The 12,750-nt window shown below is 34.7% G+C and overlaps 2 protein-coding genes across 5 annotated transcripts in view; both read right to left on the bottom strand.

Moving 5' to 3' along the window:
- The window catches only part of LOC105115488 (F-box/kelch-repeat protein At1g55270-like), a 4,442-nt gene extending 2,080 nt beyond the window's left edge, over positions 1-2,362 (bottom strand). Inside the window, exon 1 of one of the 2 annotated variants that reach the window (XM_011012381.1) lies at positions 2,068-2,362. In XM_011012381.1, the coding sequence (XP_011010683.1) occupies positions 2,068-2,133 (66 nt within the window). In that variant the 5' untranslated portion in view covers positions 2,134-2,362. Of the gene's footprint in view, positions 1-767; positions 1,155-2,067 lie in introns of those variants that run through there. The other variant, XM_011012382.1, reaches the window with a different exon arrangement.
- Positions 2,363-6,310: 3,948 nt separating this feature from the next.
- LOC105115487 (DEAD-box ATP-dependent RNA helicase 37-like) lies at positions 6,311-12,280 on the bottom strand. 3 transcript variants are annotated; one of them, XM_011012379.1, is made up of 7 exons: positions 11,932-12,280; positions 10,603-11,484; positions 10,428-10,511; positions 9,570-9,812; positions 8,800-8,967; positions 8,489-8,602; positions 6,311-7,451 (listed from the first exon to the last, which is right to left on the bottom strand). In XM_011012379.1, the coding sequence occupies exons 2-7, from the start codon at positions 11,362-11,364 to the stop codon at positions 6,963-6,965; spliced, it is 1,860 nt and encodes a 619-aa protein (XP_011010681.1). In that variant the 5' UTR covers positions 11,365-11,484; positions 11,932-12,280; the 3' UTR covers positions 6,311-6,962. The 3 variants fall into 3 exon arrangements, with proteins under 3 accessions (XP_011010681.1, XP_011010680.1, XP_011010682.1); XM_011012378.1 differs by having other exon boundaries at positions 11,950-12,280; XM_011012380.1 differs by having other exon boundaries at positions 12,011-12,280.
- Positions 12,281-12,750: the final 470 nt, after the last annotated feature.

Genomic DNA, 12,750 nt, shown 5'->3' with positions numbered 1-12,750 from the left:
CTCTCACGCACAACATTTAGATATTGATCGCAGATAGTGGATGTCATCATTCAACAAAATGGAAAAGTTTGTAATTTACTTAACACCAACAATTTGTACAAAGGATCACATTACAAGCATCATTTAAACATCCTAGTGCCGGAGTTATAACATTAGCGCCCATAAGGAAACAAAACATGGTCTAACATGAAGAGTAACAACTTTTTCTTTATCTTCAGTTTTCCTTCCCAATCCAGTATACAAGGTTATATATTACCACAGACAATTGTCTTTGAAAAATATAATTCAATCCACCTCCAGTAAATCTTAATCCCAAACTAGATGAGCTTATGTGTAATTCCAATCCTTTTCTTCCATTTGTTCTTTATACAGTCAATTGTTCTGTGGATTGCCATGATACTATATCCCTCTTTTAAAATTTCAATACATGTCATTTCCAGTTTACCTATCTCTTTTACTCCTACTACTTAAATCCAAACAATGATTTGCACTGGTGCATCCATAATTTTGCATCTAATATGGCAAAACCATTTCAAATGATCCCTTCTCAAAGTATCTCCAATGGATGCCACCTCCACCCACATTTGAATGTACTAATATCTTATCCGATCATTTCATGTATTTCCACACATTTAATTTTTTCTCTATTCTAGTCAGATATGTTCATGAAGGCTTTTGGTCTTACGTGGCTTTAGCTAGATTTCACATAGCCCATTGTAATCTACACAAGCTGATAGTTCAACACTGTGACAGTAGATAGATAGTACCATGTTGAAAAGTTGCTTTATTAGCTTCCTTTCCAGATTCCATGGAGAAAGAGAGTTTGAACATTTCTCAAATGGGCAGAATCAGAGATTCAGCACATAACTGCAAATTACTTTTAAGTGCACCATTTTCTGAAAGTTCATCAACTTTCCATGAGAGTAGTTCAAGCGTTGACATTTTTGAGTGGCCAGATCTTGCATGGAGCTTTTTTCGTGACATTATTCAGGCCAGGAAATGATGTGGCTCTTGTTCATTCTTTCCCATTCTAAATATAAACAAAATGATTAAGATAGAGATAAAACTTGCATCAAAGATAAAGTGTCTAATTTTGGTCATCAAAAATCAAAGACATGCTGGTTCCAGATAAACATTATTGTCCTTGAAGTATGGCCCAAGTTCAAGGCAATGTCTTGTTGACATCTTCAAGAACACAACCAATCCAGCAAGTAGTGAAGCCTGGACCAATGGATAGTCCCCAAATTATTCAAACATTGAAAAGAGCTCAGATAATGCACCATTATAACAAATCCTACATTATAGCTGTATTCTCTCAAAAAAGTTTACATTCATAAGCTTATATCCACTTTAAATGCAAACAAATTGCACTTTCGATCTGACAAAACTTCCAAAATCATCATTCAAAACTTAAAAGAAACATTAAACAGTTAAAAACAGTAGTGATTATTTTGCACAGCAACCTTAAACAGGGACAACATAGACACCCAAGATAGAGGAGGGAACCCAAGTGATAAAAGTCAGAAGGGGGAAGCATCCCTAACTAATGCTCATAAAATTCAACACTAATCCCCTAAACAATTGTTATTAGTGATAGAATTTGATCATGGCATCTACAACAACTTGAACAAGGAATGACCATCAAAGCAAATTGATAAAAAAAAAAAATACATTCTGAAACATGCAAGCCCTAAATTTCCAAGAAATTTTCTCTAGGTAGCATAATTAGCAAGCCATTTTCATTTAGGCATCATCAAAAGCAATAAAACAAAATGGAAGCAACCAAATTCTAAGCCTCACATACCTATCAATAACCCCCCAAAATTTGCTTCAAGTCACAGAGTTAACAAGCCATTCTATACGGGTATCTTCTAAACCCCAAAAAAAAAAAAAAAAAAACAAACAAAACCCCAGCAACCAAAATGCAAACACAGACTAAACCAATCAATTACCAAACATTAAAATCCAAATAATTCCCTCGAGGCCTTCACATTTATCTCACAAATTCTTCCAAAAACAAGAAAAATAAACGACAAAAAAGGCATTAAAAAGATCAAGTCAGCTTACTAGTGGAGCTTGAACTCTACACCCTCTTGGACCATTTGATGACCGATGATGCTCCATCTTTTGCATCAGAGATTCATAGAAAGATTAGAGCTTTAAAGAAAAGATAGCTCCTTTATGAGACCAAACAGATCAAGATAGCCAAAATTGAGAGATTCAAGAGTTAAATCTGACCCCAAAGAGAGATAACAAAGAGCTTTGTGTTTTGTTGCTGATATTGTTGTCCCTTTTTCACCTTTTAACAAATGCAAACAAAGAAACAGGTTACAAACTTTGTTGGAGCTAACAAAACATGAGAGCACCACTCCCTCTCTCTCTAAAAATCAACTCAAACTCTCTCTCTAAAAATCAACTCTCTCTCTCTCTCTCTCTCTCTCAGACCACAGTGAGAGTTCTCTTAACATTAACAGCTGGTCCCATTTGTTCGACAACTTCTTTAATTTACATGGGCTTTGTGACTCCTGTCTTTACAAAGAGTTGATTTTCCATTTTTATTTAATGCAATACTATTTTTCTTTTTTCTTTTTTTTTTGGATTTCTTTTAGATTTTACACATTTTTTTAACAGTAAGATCATTTTTTAAAAATATTTATATTTTAAAATCAAATTATTTTCAATGGAATCATAAACATATCATCATTTCAATAAATCTGATTCACTAAATTGTAATTTTAACGTAAAAATTAATAATAGATTTCACTAATCTATTAACTTTATGTGTATTTTCAAAGTCTTTTTTGTTTTATTTTTTAACACTATTCTTGAACTCTCATGAAAATTTATTAAATCTGGCTTCCTTCAATGTTTGGATAACAGATTAAATAAGTTAAATTGACTAAACATGAGTTAATCTAAAACAATATTATTTTAAGAATATTTTAAAAATAAAGTAAAATCAAGTTTTAACTTGAATTATAAATTAGCTTATTAATCAAACTCATTTAATTTGAAAAAAAGGGGATAATAAGCCACTGAGCTAAACTATCCGACAAAACCCGCCGGACTAGCAGGTTTAAAAACATTGCTATGGCGTGGAACAAATATACTTGGCATCATTTATGGTCAAGTTTGACCAAAACTTCTACCTATTTATTTAACTATTGATGTTAGATTTGTCAAAAAAAAAAAAAGATCAATTTTTCAGCTGGCGAGATAGGAGGAGAGGACAAAGGGCTCATCGTGGGGTCTTGTTGTTGCTTGCTCAATGACCGACTACATGCATAGGTCAAAACCCATTTCAAGGGGCACAAGATTTTGATGGTATGAGAATTGGGATCCATCATTCTCAATGGATTAATGGAGGAATCAAACACCTTTTTAGATTTTTTTGGTTTCAAATCAATGCCCCCGTCTACTCAAATTCTGTAGTGTTCTTCTTGATTTTTTGATGAGGTACTAACACTTGTTTGAAAAGCTCAAGCATGTTCATCCTCCACCTGAGTGTCATTTCATCATGGAATTATAATCTTGATTATTATATATATATATAATTTTTAATCAATTAAACCCAACAATACTCATTCACAAACACGGTATGATCAATCCAATTAAAGTTCATTGATTTTTTCATAATTTTCTTTTCCATTCAACATCATTTTGACTTTTCAAACTTCTGGTAATAAACCAAGCCTTACACCAAATGAATATTCGAGTCAAGGTATAATAGCTACGACACCTGGGTTAGCAGAAAAGCTAAAAAACTACTATTTACTAACATAGGATAAATGTGGACGTAGATCTATGTCAAAAAGACAAATTGGTGAGCAAGAAATGATGATAAAAAGTAACTATGGGGACGTGGATGTGTTGATTTCAAATGAATGATTGACTGAATTTTCTTCATCGATGCCTTGGAAGTGCTTCCATACCAACCCTAAAAGACCCTTCAAACCAAACCTAAGGGAAGAACATTCCCACGAAGTTGTGTGAGATAATAGTTTGTTTTTTAAAAATATTTTATTTGATAATATTTCTTCAGAATTTTTTGTTTTTGTTTTTAGCCTTCATATAAAACCATTTAAAAACATTCCCTTTTGTATAAACGGAGAGTCCCTTCAATTTCTTCAAGATGCATTCCTATATATATATATATATGGGATCCATTCTTGATCAAGTTTAAGACTTTGATACAGTAAAGTCTCAACCACTAGTTTATGGCTAGATGGAAGTAAAGAAAAATACCCTCTTTAAGGTGTAGATGCATTAACGATGGGTATTGTCTTCGAACCCCTGTCAACACTTTTTATTAATTGCATTACCTTGAATATATTGGTTTTCATATATGCGTGTGTGAAAGCTTTAACTTTAATATATCCGCTTGGTAAATTTGTAAGTGTTTTATTAAATTCAGCTTGATGGGTTTAATCCAAAACTTAATTTGAGCCGGCTTTTAACAAAAAACTGCATGGTAATTGATATGGTTACAAATCGATTTGATTTAAAAAAATTAAAACAATATTCTTTTTATTTAAAAAGAATATAAAAAAAAACTTGAAAAGTAGTTGGTTAATTTATCTAATTCTTGATTTAAAATCTAGTTTGAGTTATACTTCAATAAAAATTATATAGAAACTGATATAGTCAACTTAATGGGTCAACTTACAATCTGATAAAAAACTTATTTAATTTAAAAAAAAAAACTTAAAATGACTTTGTCAAAATCTTATTTAATTTTAAAAAATTTAAAAAGATATTGTTTTGAATTAACTTATCTAATTCAGTGAATCTTTCTATCTAATAACACAAACCTTGTATAATATTTAATAACTTTATTACATATATATATATATATATATATATATATATATAAAATCTCGAATAATAAAATGAAAATTTGAAAGATATAGCTGTAACTTATCACAGGACCATTTCCAATAGGAAATGTGCAACCACTTCAATGGGTGTGATGATTTGCAGAAATGACATAATTTTCTAGAGTGTCATCATCATCGGTAACTGAAACCATCATACAAGTAAGTCCTTAATCCACCATATCCATATTTTTCAAGTCTATTTTAGATCCCCTGATTAAACTAACCACACAATAAAAACAACATTCTTTCGAAAATGAATGAAATTCAACATCGAGTTTCTTTCAATGATACCAAGCATTTTGTCATTTGCCCACGCTTGCCTTTTTCTGTGCCTCGATCTTCAATTCGTCTAGCATTGATCTTTGGTTATGGATTCATAGTCAAAGTGGCTTATAATTGCATAACTTTCAACATCATTCTCTCTTTGAACTTGTCCTAATGTGGAGCATGGGATAGGAAGCATATAATTATTAGCACTTCTTCATTATTCATACCATTCATTAAGTTTAATTGACTCTAGATAAGATTTATTATGCGCAAGTTGTTATGTTAGAGAGATGGGACAAAAATTAAACCATCTATGATCTGAAATTAAATTAAATTTATCAACTCGACTCTAGAGATATAATAAAGAATATATCACTACACTTGCATCCTCTTACACTTTCTTTCAAGTGCAATTTAACACAAGTGAAGTTTTCTAACCATATCATGTTCAATCACGTTATGATACAAACATTTTTAGTTGGAGGGATGTAAATATAAAACACACTGATGTTTGTTTTTGCTTTCTCTGTCTATATATATTTTTTTAATTATTATTATGCTAAAGTGCACAAAACCCTAACCCTATTAGGCTGCGAAAGATGGCGAACATTGATGTACATATTTTGGTGTACTTGCCCTTTTGGCTCATCTTGCATATGTCAACAGATGATTAAAAAAACTCTGCACATATTGGATGTGGCGCCTGTCTCAATGGCCCTCCTTTTCTTTCTCCTAAAGAAACCTAAAACGCAACTGCTCCATCTCCTCCATTTTGGACCCAGCTTGCACATGACACAACACAACACACTGACATGCATGGAGTGTATTTTTCTTCTCCTCTCTCACTGCTCTCCCGTAGCCGGTCACAAGTCAATTTTTGAGAAATTTATTTCATCAATAAATTAGGCGACCTCGTTTATCTATTTTAGGTTTGACAGCTTCACATCAGTCCTGAGGCAACAAAGACAGTTAAAAAGTGAAGCAGAAGAAAATCCCATCTAAGCACATTTCATGGTGTAATGCTACGAGTAAAATTCCGTAAACATCATGAACACATCCTGTAGCATCATAAAATTTGTACCAATAAACCACAGACCGATTTGTTAATGCTAACTAGAGATTAAAATATAAAGCTATAAAATAGATGCATGTTAAAATCGTAAAAAGTCGTAATCAGGATAATATAGGTGGAACCGTCAAAACTGGAAAATTTACCACCTTGATTACAGAAGTATGAATTCATGGACTGATTCCCAGATATTTCGACAGGGGAGAATTCAAGCATATTCATGTTCCGAGAAAGCTTAGTATTTATTCCAGTGACCATCAAAATATTACAAAGGCCTTTTCTCCTTTCAAAAGGGAAGAAGAGAAACTAGAGAAACAGCAGGACTAGATGCCTCAACAATAAGTCCCCTCCAACCAGGTCGAAAAGAACATGCCTAAGAGATTAACACAAATGACTGACAAGAAACCCTATGCCCTCCCCCACCACATACTCTACAACCCTGCAACAGCCAGCAAAGTTTAGAGGGAAGAGAAAACGGAAAAAAGAAGGGCACCGAGTAATACCTATTCTATTAGAACATTTTTCACCATAAGCTACCAAGCATTGTACATCTCTACTCCTGCAGCGCCCCAACCCCAAACTTAGACCGCCCTCTCAGTGATAGTTACTTCTAAGAGTAGTAACGATGATGGCTAGAGACAGCTAACTAAAAGATGCAACAAAAATGAGAAAATGGTCCCCGTGAACGAAGGAAGTAGTCCACAAACACCAGACACCGAGTCCTGTGAATGCTTAAAATGGTCAATTGTTTAATCCCATGCACTGGTCACCCCAGAACCATAGCCTCCACCACCATACCCCCCTGAAGCCCCTCCATATCCACCACTGCTTCCTCCACCATAATAATCTGAATTGCCCCTATTAGAAGAGGAATCCCTCCGAAAGTCACGGCCACCAAACCGACCTCCCCCAGAACGACGGTTCTTCCCTCCAAAGGAAGCACGGGCTGCATAACGAGAGAGCCAAGCAGGTACTTCTTGATTTGCTTCTTGCATTAGTTCAGATAGTGGCCTTGCCATTGATGCATTGCCCTCATTGAAGAAGGCAGTTGCCAGACCAGATTTTCCAGCTCGTCCCGTTCGTCCGATACGATGGACATAATCATCAATATCGTTTGGGAGATCAAAGTTAACCACATGTGCAACACGAGGAATATCAAGACCACGTGCTGCAACATCAGTTGCTACCAAAATTGGAGTGTTGCCAGATTTAAATGAGCGCAATGCCTGTTCTCTTTCCTGCATGATTTAGAAACAAATTTATCAGAGTACTGTATTACAAATATAGCAATAACTTCACATATGTAACAATCCAATAATGAAGGACATAATCAGAGAAATAAAACCAAGAACAGATATGAAGTGGGTTTATCTAGGAATCAAACTTATTCCATTCCCAACAGCGGTCTGGTATGTAATTACATAACATTTAGATGTTTGATTTGCTACTACTATCGCCCCCACAGCAGCCCTTTTATCAGCCAAAAGAAATAAGAAAACAAGTCTTAAAGATTTTGGAAAAAGGAGGGGATGCATCCCCTCACCCCATATGCCACAGTTAATATAAGTTCACAACTGCTAATCACAAACCCTGGCAACATCAGACAGACACCAACCACCCCTTCCCCAAAAGATAAACATTATAAAATTCTGTTCTGAAGCACCCAGTTCAGAGGTGTATCAGTCTGCCACCTCCATTTCCAGAAAATGTCCTCAAAATTCCATCCAACAAACACTTTCTCTGATGCTTTTAGTTGACAAACGAGAATCTTTCACAAGCTAAACTTTACCAAATTCTTTCAGTCATTCAATTTGTCTTACTAAGACTTCCATTTATAGTTTTGGTTATAACTATCTGGGAGCTTGGCACTTATGGTTGATCTTATTTGTCAAGAATAACAAGCTGCATCATCAAAGACATTTAAATAGGAAAAGTTATGAATGCTAAAACAGCAAAATCAGCTGGCAATGAATGCCCTGTCATCCAAAATAATAAAAATTTTCAGACCCCATATTCTAATGACGTTTTTTTATTGCTCTAGAAAGTATTTTAAGAAGTCTGCTTTTGCAATCTTTCTTGTTTTTATTTTGTTACTATTAAGGATGTCACTATCGAGCATTGATTACCCACCTAATCCCTTCACAAGACCAACAGCTACATAAAGATCCCAATCAAAGATTTCAGCAATCAGAATCAAGATCACGAGCTAAAATGTTTGAATTGAAATAGATACCGTGATCGAAAGAATAACTACAGCAATGACGAAAAATATTACCTGTTGTGATCTATCACCATGTATGCTAGTAGCAGGGAAATTATTAATGCATAGCCAATGCTCAAGTGAATCAGCACCCCTCTTAGTCTCCACAAATACTAATGTCAAAGCTTGCTGAAATATTACATAATTTATGCAACAGTCAATGGCAGATACTAACAAGGAAACAAGATTTTTCGAATGATTATTTATCTGTGGATAAAGCTTATCTAAGACATATCAGGGCATGCCACTAACAAGTCAAAACATTCCCCATTCTCTAGTAGCAGGAGGAGGAGTTGGGAAGCAAGCATTGTTTAAGCCAGTGTTACCTTGCCCTGAACACCATTCGCCCGCTGTGCATAAAGGAGGTCCATGAGGTGACTTCTTTTGTCAGACTCCTGAACAAATTCAACTCTTTGGGCAATCAAATCTGTACTTGAGCCCACTCGTCCAACAGCCAAAAAGACATAACTTGCCAAAAAGTCAGAAGCTAGTCTCTGCATAGCAACAAAAGGTTGAAAGGTATCACTATTATAGAATTTTGAGCATCATAAGCAAATCTTTGACACCATATCCAAGGTGCTTGTGCATCATCTACATCTCAAACCAAATTCTGCCTCATTACATGTGGAAAAGATGATGCAGTATACAAGACCAGAAGAGAAGATTTGAAGCATTATAGGTTTGCATGCGTTTTGCTATTTCATGGATATAACACCTATTACCCCATCGAATTTAACAACATACACAGATGTAATTATAGGAATTCTCAATCAAATTTCAGAGAATCAGTATCGGCAAGGGTTTCTTGTTTTGGTCATTAAATGCAATATTACCTAAATGAAACCTTTTTTCTTATCAGCAAGCATGTCAATCAGAGTGCCAAAAATAGCCCCCACCTTCCATACACTTGAGGTATTCAAATGAAGTCAAAGCATATTTACTTCTAATTATTTTGTGCATCTACTACCTCACAGAAGAAGAGCAGACTTACTATAGTAATGTTTCTATACAAAAGCCCAAAAAGCTTTGGGATCTCTCAAATTAGTAATGGGAGCATTCTCCTTCTAAAAGAAACTTTAAGGAGCAGAAAAAAGACCTGTATCTCTTTTGGAAAGGTAGCACTGAACAGCATTGTCTGTCTTGAACCAGGTGGAGGCATATCCATTTGTTCAACAATTTTTCTTATTTGAGGCTCAAAACCCATATCCAGCATCCGATCTGCCTCATCTAAGGCCAAATACTTGATCATCTGCAATGAAACCCTAGCCCTCTCCAACAAATCTACCAATCTTCCTGGAGTTGCCACCAGAATATCAACACCTCTCTCCAGTTCTCGCAGCTGGCCACATAAATATCAACATTTAAAAATAGAATTATTGTGGAAAGTGGCAAACCTAATATCACTGTATAACACCATTTGATGGCATGTTGCTCATTGGATAGCAGATTCTAACAGTTGTATTCAACGCTTTACCAGATAGCACCACTAGTATTGCATGAAAAACAGTACAGCATCCATTGTTTTCCAATCACAGAGTCAAGAAACATGCAGCAGAAAATGTGACTTCTAGTTGAATATATAAAATTGAAATGAAGGCAAAGCCAGGTCGCTAGAAACAAACAAAAGAGAAAATATCACTGGGGATCAGGGGGGGAGTTAGTTTGAGATCCAAGAAATAGCTTGGATAAAAACAGCATAACACATCAGCTTTGAGAAGGTACACCTTAACAGGTAGAGGGAAATCAGATTCAAATCTGACTTCCCAAAAGAGGTCATTGTTTAATTTCACAAAGGAAAAGAGTAAACAGTATAGTTCCAGCCACAGAATTAAAGTCCAGCTGACAGTCTAGGAAAGTATGGCTAATGAAGGAATGATGCCAAGAGCCAATAATCAGTTTCAAAAAAGAAATTATGAAAAATAGCAGGCACCAGCATCACCATCTAATACAAAACCTGTTGGTGAATTGGTGCTCCTCCATAAGCAACAACCACTTTAACACCAGTTTGATATGAGAATTTCTTAGCTTCCTCATGTATCTGCAATCATAACCATAACATATAAGGTTTCCCCACAATAAGTAGCACCGATAGAAGCTTATCGTATAAACAGCCAATTAACAAAACCCACCTGCATTGAAAGCTCTCTGGTTGGAGAGAGAATAAGAGCTAGCGGGTACACAGTTCGTGCTCCACGAAGTGGCCTTTGTGCACTCTGATCTTGCATTTTCATAATTCCACTAATAATAGGGAAACAGAAAGCAGCAGTTTTCCCAGAACCAGTCTGGGCACAGGCCATCAAGTCCCGGCCTGTAAGAGAGATTGGAATGGCATGCCGCTGCACGGGCGTGGGCTTCACATACTTGCACCTGCGGATGTTCAGATTCAACGCCTCACCCAAATCGATCTCCGCAAAGGTATTTACAGCTGGTGGCACATTCTCCCCACTTGTCTCAACTGGAATATCTTCATATGCATCAAAATTAATGCCAGTATTCTCTTGCTCACTAAATGGCTGCTCTGTTTTGTCATCGTCTCCAAAAGGATTTACTTCCCGCTCTCTCCCACGATCCCAGCCACCTCTGTTTCCCCACCCACCAGATCTCCCACCACTACCACCATACCCACCACGGAAATCATTTCTTGGAACACCCGAGCGCGATCCACCACCATACCCAGAATGATCATTACTCGAAGCAGGCCCACTATGAGCAGCAGCTGGTGAGTCTGAAGGTGGTGCACGGTTACGGAGATGAGGAGGGACGTATGTGGATCGGGAAGGGGCAGCAGCAGAAGTAGTACCTACACTTCCAGTGTTAGCAGAATAACCAGCATTTATGTTCTCAGCTGCAGAATTTGCAGCCAAATCTGCCCATGAATTCTTCTTATTCATCACAATTCTTCACCAGAACGCAAAAACCCCAATACTTTCCTTTTGTATTCAACTTCAGTCAACACAATTCACCCTTTATGCAATTTTTCTTTTTTGATCTCACAAACTTCAATTTAAGCCCTGACAAAAAAATAGAATCTATCATTTTCTCAATGTTCAAAGCATATGCTCATCACATACAACAAAACAACAACAGCAACGAGAAAACTACAACAAATCAAATAAAATCACCAAAACTCATTCAAAATTCCTTTTTTCTACACAAGAAGAAACAAATTCAACCGCAAACTTCACCAAATTAAATTCCTCAAACTTACTTTTTTTTATACAACAATCCATCATAACAAACAATAAATCAATCAAAATCTCGATTTTCATCACATTTAAACCATAAGAAAATCTAATAGCTAAATATCAAACACAATCTGATAAAAAAACAAAAATATGGAAAAAGAAAAACCAATTCCCGAAACAAATAAACCTATCAAATCCTCAAAAACACAATCATCATCTTCCATGCAGACAATGCAAAAAATGAAAAAAAAAGGAAAAAAGGAAAGAACAGGCCCTAAAGAAATAAAAAACCTGATCTGCTTCATCAACAGCCAAATTTTAAAAGCAACAACTCTATTCCAAAAAGTCCAACCTTTCGAGCGAAAGAGAGAGCGAGGAAACGGAGAGGCGAGAGGGGAGAGAGATTTGAAGGAAAGGATGCGTTTGGAATGGAGAGGATCGAAGAGAGGAAGAAACCCTGATAATTAAATTAGATAAAAAAATGAACAAGAGAATAATATTTTTGGAAATACAAAAATATCTTTTGATGGGGGCTGTCTGTACACTCTCGCTTTACAAGTTAAGGTTTCCCTCTCTCTCTGTATTCTTGTAATCAGAGTTTTTTCTTTTTTCTTTTTTCTTTTTTTTTCTCATCTCGTCTCCTGATTTTCATCGGGTTATTTGGGTGATGAATATTATTTTAAAACCTTCCCTAACCCGACACGTTAATTTAAAAGTATGTTTATTTTGTATTTATTTTTATATCTATGGTATAAAAAATATAATTAAATATTTGATAATATATCAAATTATGTTTTATATTATAAATCTATTAAAAAATTAAGTTTGAAATGTTATTTTTATATTTTTTTAAATATTTTTTTTAAATTTTGTTTATTTTTATATTTTAAAAGTATTTTAAAAAATTAAATTTTTTATTTTTTATTTTGAATTATTTTTTTATATTTTTAGATTATTTAATATGCTGATATTAAAAATAATTTTTTATAAATATAAAAATTTATTTTGATACATTTTCAAATAAAAAATACTTTTAAAAAATAATTATAACCAAATATTTTATATATATATATATATATTATTGTATATAAA

Source organism: Populus euphratica, unplaced genomic scaffold (assembly GCF_000495115.2).
Source record: "Populus euphratica unplaced genomic scaffold, PopEup_1.0 scaffold715.1, whole genome shotgun sequence".
Taxonomy (NCBI): domain Eukaryota; kingdom Viridiplantae; phylum Streptophyta; class Magnoliopsida; order Malpighiales; family Salicaceae; genus Populus; species Populus euphratica.
Note: the sequence above shows the minus strand (reverse complement) of the source record. Positions and strands in the feature narration are given on the sequence as shown.

Bases quoted from the DNA above. Each gene is read 5' to 3' on its own strand.
- LOC105115487 (XM_011012379.1), bottom strand. From the start codon at position 11,364: ATGAATAAGAAGAATTCATGGGCAGATTTGGCTGCAAATTCTGCAGCT. The intron at 10,512-10,602 runs GTGGGTTTTGTT...TTATGATTGCAG, and splicing joins CCAGAGAGCTTTCAATGCAG to ATACATGAGGAAGCTAAGAA. The intron at 8,968-9,569 runs GTCTTTTTTCTG...GTTGCTATGCAG, and splicing joins CCTTTCCAAAAGAGATACAG to AGACTAGCTTCTGACTTTTT.